The following is an 8,190-nucleotide window of genomic DNA, read 5'->3' on the forward strand; positions in this document are numbered from 1 at the left end:
TCAGACTGTTAAAGGGAGGTCTGTAGGCAAGGAGGAGACCATACAAGAGGGTTTTAAAACACATAAATTGTTATGCCCGCTGTTAAATCAATGTTCTTTCATGATCACAAGATTGTCAAGATTTGAAGATGTATCTTACCTTTTTGATGCTTTCTAGAAAACTCCTCAGTCAATTATCCCTGGTGGGGAATGTTAGCCTTCATCATTGGCTGGTCTCTGTTTACACAAACGACACATCTTAATAATGAATGTTTTCACAGAGATAATCGATAAATGTGAAGTAAACAAGAAAGCCTGAGTAAATGTCAGACTGTAAAAGGAGGATGTGAGAGTATTGACGCAACAGGACAAGGATATGTGTGATCAAACTCAGATTTTAGGTATCTTTATTACTGTATGCCACAAGAATGATTAAATTAATTAATGAAAACATTTGTTCATTGTGATTCTATCATGTCGAGCGGTTGTAATTAACTGTATTAAGTTTGTTGCTATAAAATTCAAATGAGTGATTAAACATTAATCTAATCTTTAAAAGCACAAAGACATACATGGTGAGTAAGTTTGAAAAACAAATAAACAGCCTGATAAGGAATAAACCAAATGACAACTGAGACTACACAGAAAAAAACACATTAGTGTGTAATTACAGTTATATATACTACTTATGCATCTTAAAACAAACTCGTAATTCATTATAAAATCAGTTACTGTGTTAAGGCAGTTAGTTTTTGAAAGTTGAAGCCGGCGCTGCAGCGTCTGCTCTGCTCTTCTTTTTCCTCCCTCCTGCATTAAAGCGCGTAAAGCTGCACTTCCGAAAGCATCGTCTCTCCATCTCCATCCTTCACTCCACCTGTCACGGGCCTTCCACGGGGGCTCCCCTCCTTTTTTTCTTCTGTAGCATCTTCAGGAATGATGGGGAAAATATTTGAGTCATAACGGACGCAAACCAACAAACAGAAGACCAAATAAAACCAACTCTTCACATCAATGAAGAGACAGACTTTCCAACCTTTAAAAAAAAAGATTAATAAAATGAAATAAAATGAAATAAAATAAAATAAAATAAAATAAAATAAAATAAAATAAAATAAAATAAAATAAAATAAATATTCCTTGGTGTTATTCTGTCCTCTATGACAGACGGAGTTCGAGTTCGAATCCAAAAGGTTCTTAGCAGTGCAATCTGGCCTCCGGACCGCAGGTGCACATGCATGGGTAGGTCCTGAAACAGACTAGAAATCCATAAATGTGGGGAAAATCGTGTATCGTTCCATAGACAGAACCCGGGCCTCTTATGTGACACCAGTGGGCCCGTTGCAGGTCCGAGATGTGAGCTGTGGGAAGCTCTGCAGCCTCTCCAGCCTCCATGCGTCAACTGTTAAATGTAACATTTTAAAGGTGATTTTATTTCTGTTATTCATTCCTAAAATCCGTAGGATGGGACTCTCATTAGAGGAGAATAAGCAAGCATCAACACTTTTTTTCGCTGTCCATAAGCACACGGATCACTTAATAGATCATTAACCACCGATATGCTGCTGACATGGACGCTTTTTTACATCTCGTCTCTCCATTACAGCTTGTGATTACCGAAGGGGGAGAGACGCCAGCAGCCCTGCGTGGATCTATTAGGCGGTGGACTCTGGTTATATTAGAGAGCATTACGACCTAATGGGGCTGTCGGCAGTTCGGCCTCGCTGGGAGGAGGTTTTAGGTTGGTTCAGCACGACACGACTGGCTCAGAGCGCTTCTGAAGCTGGAACTGGAGCTGAGAGCTAAAAAGCAGGTGCGGGGAAGTAACAGAACGATTAGAACTTGAATGTTCTTTATACTGAGCTGAAAAGAGAGAATTTTGTTGTTATTTTTGTTGCATCAATGTGACGGACGTATAGGGAGACATCCGGCTCTGAGAATGGAAAATAGAATGTGTGTTTGGGTTTAACTTTATCTGTTGACAAAAAGTTGAAAATTAAATCAGAAATTAATACAATAATTTAAATTACACTTTAGTTTTCAGCCAATTATGTAATCTTCACTTACAACAACAAAAACAACAACAATAATAATAATAATAATAATAATAACAATAACAATAACAATAACAATAATAATAATAATATAATGTTTGGCTATGGGTTGGCACTTTTTATTTATTTGTTCAATTCTTTTTAAATAAAAGTTTTATCATAATACTAGCAGTCTTTTTCTAAATGTCTTTTTTTATGTCTTTCAAGGTTTTAAAAATCTGCCAGTTTTAGTGAAATCCAAAACTACTCCTGAGTTCCATCACTTATAACTTTAAACACAAAACATGCACTAAACCATATCAGGATATTATCATTCTGTGAACATGGATTCCTGGCTCAGAGCAACAAAGCTCAGCTGATTAAGAACTGAAACTAAATAAATGAGCCTTCATTAACGTATCTCATCTTTGGCAGCCTCTTCCTCCTCCATCCATCCTGATCAATACGCTCTGATCGCGGCTGAGCTCAGCCGTGAGTGTTGGGTGGAAACGAAAATGTAATCCAATCGATGCTTCAAATTGGCTCATTTACGGACAATTTCTTTTTGCGGGGGAGGGGGACGTTTCCTTGCAATACTTTCCCTTTTTCTATTTCTGTTTATGCATTTGTTTGACAATAAAAGACCAGATCAATTCCACACGCAAATGTGGGAAGACCTGATCCTATTTTGGCCAAACTACCTGTCAGACAGTAAAAATGACAAGGAAAAACATGCTGCGGCAGGTTTGCATGCTTATCTTGTGATTTGAGATTGTTTGTCATTCGTAATTGCAGGATGAGTCATTTAAAAGGAGCAATTAGCGAATATATAAAATCCATGTGCAAAATAAAAGAAAATCTATCAGCCATTCAGCAGTATCACACCAGCTTGTTCGGTGCGTGTGTTGTCCACGCAGGGGCAGCCTTGAGCCTGTTTTCTGGTGAATCTCCTGGCAGATTCTGCACGGTGTGAAAACATAAGGTCCGAGCCACGATTAATCTGATGTGAGAGTCAAGCTGTGAGAAAATCAACTTTACTTTTCGCTTAAAGAAACTGAGGAACGTTAACTTTACAAATACATACAGGAAAGCTGCCGTCAACGCTGAGAAACAAGACAACAAAATATCAAGGTGGCTCTTGTTTATGAGGCGGAATGATCTATAAAATGTGCTCTAAACATCAGAGTTGTGACTGAGCTGATTGGAACTGACTCCAAAATGAACAACAGAACACATCAAAGTTATGTGAGGAAGATTGGACTTTTCCAGAAATGTAAACTAAATTGTGTTTGGGCATCTGTTCTTTGAAGCAAAATTACGACTCACGTGATGTGAATCCTGACCAAAATAACTCATAATCATAATAATAACTCAATTACCGTTCGGTAAAAAATATCAGATTACCATTTAAAACGTAAGAAAATCTTAATTCGTTTGAAAATAGATCAACTTGCATGAAGCAATATAAAAACAAGATAGCTGAGTTAACTGAAGAATATGTTTTGGGATTATTCTACTGTTCCAGTTTGGGAAACTGAGCAAGTCTAAGAGCATTTTGGAAACAACTATAACAACCAGAATACAAAAAAAAAAAAAAAAAGTCAAATTTTCTTGAACGTTTTGTCAAATTGTTTCTCCGTGAAAGCGATGTTAGGGACATTTCTTCCAGTTTACAGAATTAAAGGCTCCAATCGATTCGTTCTAGTTGAGATTAAAAACTATCGAGTGAAGACCAGAAGTAGCGCGTCACACCAGGGACGCGCATAGGCTCTAAAATGAAGTGAATGTAGTTCTCTGCCACTTTCCTCCACTTTCCTTCCACCATCTGCTTTTAGGGAAGTCGGTCAGCTGACTGTAGCTGTCAGGACTGAATTGTGCGCCCTCCTCCTTTCTTCTCCTCCTCTGTTTGAGCCGAGAGTCAAGCTCCCATTGGAGCGCTGAGCGCCACCGATCCACCCTTTCAGTGGACGTCACGGTGCGCTATAGGCATAAAGCTGGCTGGCTACAAGCGCAGTCTGCTGGATACCAGAGAGTGGAGAGAGTGAGAGAGGCGAGCCTTTAAATCTCTGCGGTGCAGAGCTGGAAAAGCTGCTTCTCATCGGAAATCAGACGTCCTGTTTACCCTGCTTTATTTGCTCCTTTTATTTTCCTGGAGAAAAAAGGGACTAATCAATTAGTTGCAACGTGGACTGGTGCCCGTCACAGAGAACAAACCGGGTATTTCTTCGATTATTCCTATTTATGCCGATTTTTTTGTGAAGCCACTTCTGCTGAAAGGACTGAGTTTTAACTTTTGCACTGAGGCGCACTGCTTTCTAGCTCTAACATGGTCTTTGCTACCTTATCCCAGCAGAAGTAGGCTACATGACGCAAACCGTGTGCAGAGCATAAGTCTGAAAGTTTTGCACCAACTTTTTTTTGTTTTCTCTCTCTCTCTCTTTTTTTTTTTTTTTTTTTTTCTCCACCAATCACACGGTGTTTCATGCTACAGCAAGTCAGCGCAGAGCGGTGGAGGAGCCAAAATAACTATTGCATGAAACAAGAAAGGAGAGAGGAGACGGTGATTAATAAGTCAGCTTTTGCGACGTTTGCCAGTACCTTTGCGTATCTGCAAAAAAGTCGCGACAACATGAGTGCGGAGCTGAGCATGGGCCCGGAGCTACCCAGCAGCCCTCTGGCTCTGGAATATGTCAACGATTTTGACCTGATGAAGTTTGACGTGAAGAAGGAAGGCCTGGCCGGGCTGGATCGCAACGGGGTGCGTCAGTGTAATCGTCTCCAACCACAAGGCTCCGTGTCCTCCACCCCCATAAGTACACCCTGCAGCTCGGTGCCCTCTTCACCCAGCTTCAGCCCCACAGAGCAGAAACACCATCTAGAGGAGCTGTACTGGATGCCGAACAGCGGGTACCACCAGCAGATAGACCCGCAGACGCTAAGCCTGACCCCCGAGGACGCCGTGGAGGCCTTGATCGGAGCCACAGCTCACGGCCACCCTCCGCCTCCGCACGTCCAACAGCAGCTGCAGCAACAAGGCGCTTTCGAGGGCTTCAGGGGCCCACACCACCACCACAGCCATCACGGCCACAGCCAGCAGCATCACCATCCTTATGCTGGGGGCATCCCGCACCACGCCGATGAGCTGTCAGGGCACCCAAGCGGACACAACCACCCACACAACCAGCATCACCATCACCACAGCCAGGACCCCGACAGCCCATCCCCGGTTTCCCCAGAGTCCCACCAACCCCTCCATCATCACCGCCACCATCATCACCACCATCCGCACGGCCACCTGAGCCAGTCGGCAGGGCATCACAGTTCCGGGGGCGGACTGAACGTGGAAGACCGCTTCTCCGACGACCAGCTGGTGTCCATGTCGGTGAGGGAGCTCAACAGACACCTACGGGGCTTCACCAAGGACGAGGTCATCCGTCTCAAGCAGAAGAGGAGGACCCTGAAGAACCGGGGCTACGCTCAGTCCTGCAGGTTCAAGCGCGTGCAGCAGAAGCACGTGCTGGAGAACGAGAAGACGCAGCTGATGAACCAGGTGGAGCAGCTGAAGGCGGAGATCAGCCGGCTGGCGAGGGAGAGGGACGCCTACAAACTCAAGTGCGAGAAACTGACGGGGTCGGGGGCCAGTAACGGGTTCCGCGAGGCTGGCTCAACCAGTGACAACCCCTCATCACCAGAGTTTTTCATGTGAGTTCTCCCAGCCTTTTCTTGTGAACCCCTTAAGAACAAACTTTTTCCCTCCACCCCACCTTTTATTTTCTCCACAAGTGACTGACTTTGCTGATGAACAAACGACAATAATGCACACCTCCCATAATGTTTGATTATACTAATAACGGTAATAATTATATTCATATTAGAAGAATAATCCATCAAATATTATTCTCATATATAATCATCTCCCCATCCACGTGTCAACTGAGATACAAAGAGCAAAGTAGTGTCTGATCAGCGGCAGCATCTTTTTAGATTAGTTGCTTGTAGTGAAGAGACTGTTTTCTTCTTCAATGAGGAGGATCAGCTGATGAACTTTTTTCTCCTTTGAGGCTGCAGCTTTTACATAATCTGTAAGTAGTCTGGGATGGCGTGGAGGCTGTTATCTTGTCATTTTGATCTCCCAAACCATGACATTGTTATGAAATAAGCGGGCTTGGCCTCATGACCTGCAACACATGAGACTCGCATTCGATAAGTGGGCCCGCAGTCTCAGAACATATCCAAGGCGGGATCCACAAATTTAACTTGTCTACTAACCCTTCACGGGAGGAGGGACATTTTATGCAACATCTCATTGATTTATTGCCTGCTTGGTTATATTCGAATATATATTGAAACAAACAAACAAAAAAACTGCATTAAATATTAATCCTGCATGCTGGACATGTATGGTAATAATTTCTATTTTGTACTTTCATTTTCTCGTGTATATTAAGAGCATGTTGTTGATCTGCGCTTCTCTCTTTTTTTTCGGGGTGGGGGGTGGGGGGGGAACGGGACAGAACAGCAGGACTGCCGGTGCAGTATCGTATGGTGTGGGTTTCTTTTGGCTTGTAAATATTATTCAACCCCAAAAATGCACAACAAGGTTGAGGAGGCTGGTTTGAACTTCTTTCTTTGTGATGTGTTCTTATATTTCTTTTATTATTTGTTACGATTTTTTTTTTATCATTTGGGGATGTTGATTGAAAGAAGAGTGGATTTCTTTTAAAAGTTGCATTTAAATACAACTACAAATGTATGTCAAGTGCACTTTTGGATGATGATTTGTAGGTTTTCATTTTGAAGTTTGTGCAGACCTCCCTCCAGGAAGACATACTATGATATGATATTGTAATATTCATGATAGGCCCATGTGTTATAGTTGTAGCTCAATATTTGGACGCATGCTGCGCGAGACTAAGGAGATAGACGTGGCAACAACATTATTAGCTCTCCAAGGTGAAGACTCTTCATAATAGGGTTCAGTTTTGCTTTTATTGCAACGTTGCTCAACAGATTTAGTAAACTGTCTGACTTCATATCAACTGTTAAACAGAATCCATTTGACTCTATCAAAACCACATAGGCTACTCTCATTCCGATGGACAGCCACCTGTAGCATATTTTCACTGGGCCTACTTTACTGATTTATATTTTGACTAAACCTTTACATCTTTCTTGTCAGATATTTTTATGAGTTAATCCTTAAATAACACACAGGTTTTGTTGTTTGACTAATGTTCTATGTTTTCCTGATTTTTTTTTCCTGCCGGTCAGTAAAAAAGGGGATTCAGGTTGTGCAAACTCTCAAAATGAAAACAACATCTTTATTATGTAATACTGTTTATTTTTTTCTGTTTTATTATTATTTGATGATTCTGGTTCTGCTGGCCAGATGCATAGTTCAATTTTTCTATTTTAATGATTTAAATTAAAGTGTCTGATCATATCATAAAGCATGGTGCTTGTATTTGAAAATGTCGTTGAAAAGTCATGCATTTAACAATCTTTTGGTTTGTTGATTCAACTGTGTTGAAATCGAACTGAAACTGCAGCAGCGGGTTGTTGTTTTGTTTTCACCAATTCCATGCATTTAGCGATAATGGGGATCAATTTTCAATCCTGTTTATATAAATAATAATACTTAAATTTGAACTGTTCCATTCAGGCTGGTTTCTGTTTTGTCTTTTTGTTGTTGTTTTTGAAAAAAATTGTTTCCTATTTTGCTTATTAAAGTCATTGAAATGGCAACAGTGACCTCTCAGACTTTTTTTTTTAACCATTTACAGGAAAGTTTTATAATCAGGTGACGAAGTCGCTCGTGGGATGTATCGTGTAAACAGCCATTTAAGCCCTCACACATTACCCAAAGTAAAAGAAAAGGCCACGACATGAACTAAACGAGTTTTTTTTTTCTCTTAAAAAAAAAAAACTAATTTGGACCGAGCTCCAAACTTTTTATATTTAATTTCTATTTGGCATTTGTTTAATTTTCAGACTTAGGACTGATGTGGACTTTTTGGCTTAAAGCCTACTGGCCTGCAGTGATTAGATCACCGGGTCTGGCAGTTAGGTGCAGCTGCAGGGGAGATTCCTATACATGCTGCTCTGCTGGCATGCTGACTTCTGCAGAAACCTCGCCGTGACAGGAGCGCACAGTAAAAGGAGATCTTTGACCTTGCAACAC

General features: G+C 41.4%; 1 protein-coding gene across 1 annotated transcript; it reads left to right on the forward strand.

Moving 5' to 3' along the window:
- Positions 1-4,016: 4,016 nt before the first annotated feature.
- mafba (v-maf avian musculoaponeurotic fibrosarcoma oncogene homolog Ba) lies at positions 4,017-7,754 on the forward strand. Its single transcript, XM_042004026.1, has 2 exons — positions 4,017-4,226; positions 4,501-7,754. The coding sequence occupies exon 2, from the start codon at positions 4,543-4,545 to the stop codon at positions 5,713-5,715; it is 1,173 nt and encodes a 390-aa protein (XP_041859960.1). The 5' UTR covers positions 4,017-4,226; positions 4,501-4,542; the 3' UTR covers positions 5,716-7,754.
- The last annotated feature ends 436 nt before the right edge of the window (positions 7,755-8,190 follow it).

This window comes from Melanotaenia boesemani, chromosome 13 (assembly GCF_017639745.1).
Source record: "Melanotaenia boesemani isolate fMelBoe1 chromosome 13, fMelBoe1.pri, whole genome shotgun sequence".
Lineage (NCBI taxonomy): Eukaryota > Metazoa > Chordata > Actinopteri > Atheriniformes > Melanotaeniidae > Melanotaenia > Melanotaenia boesemani.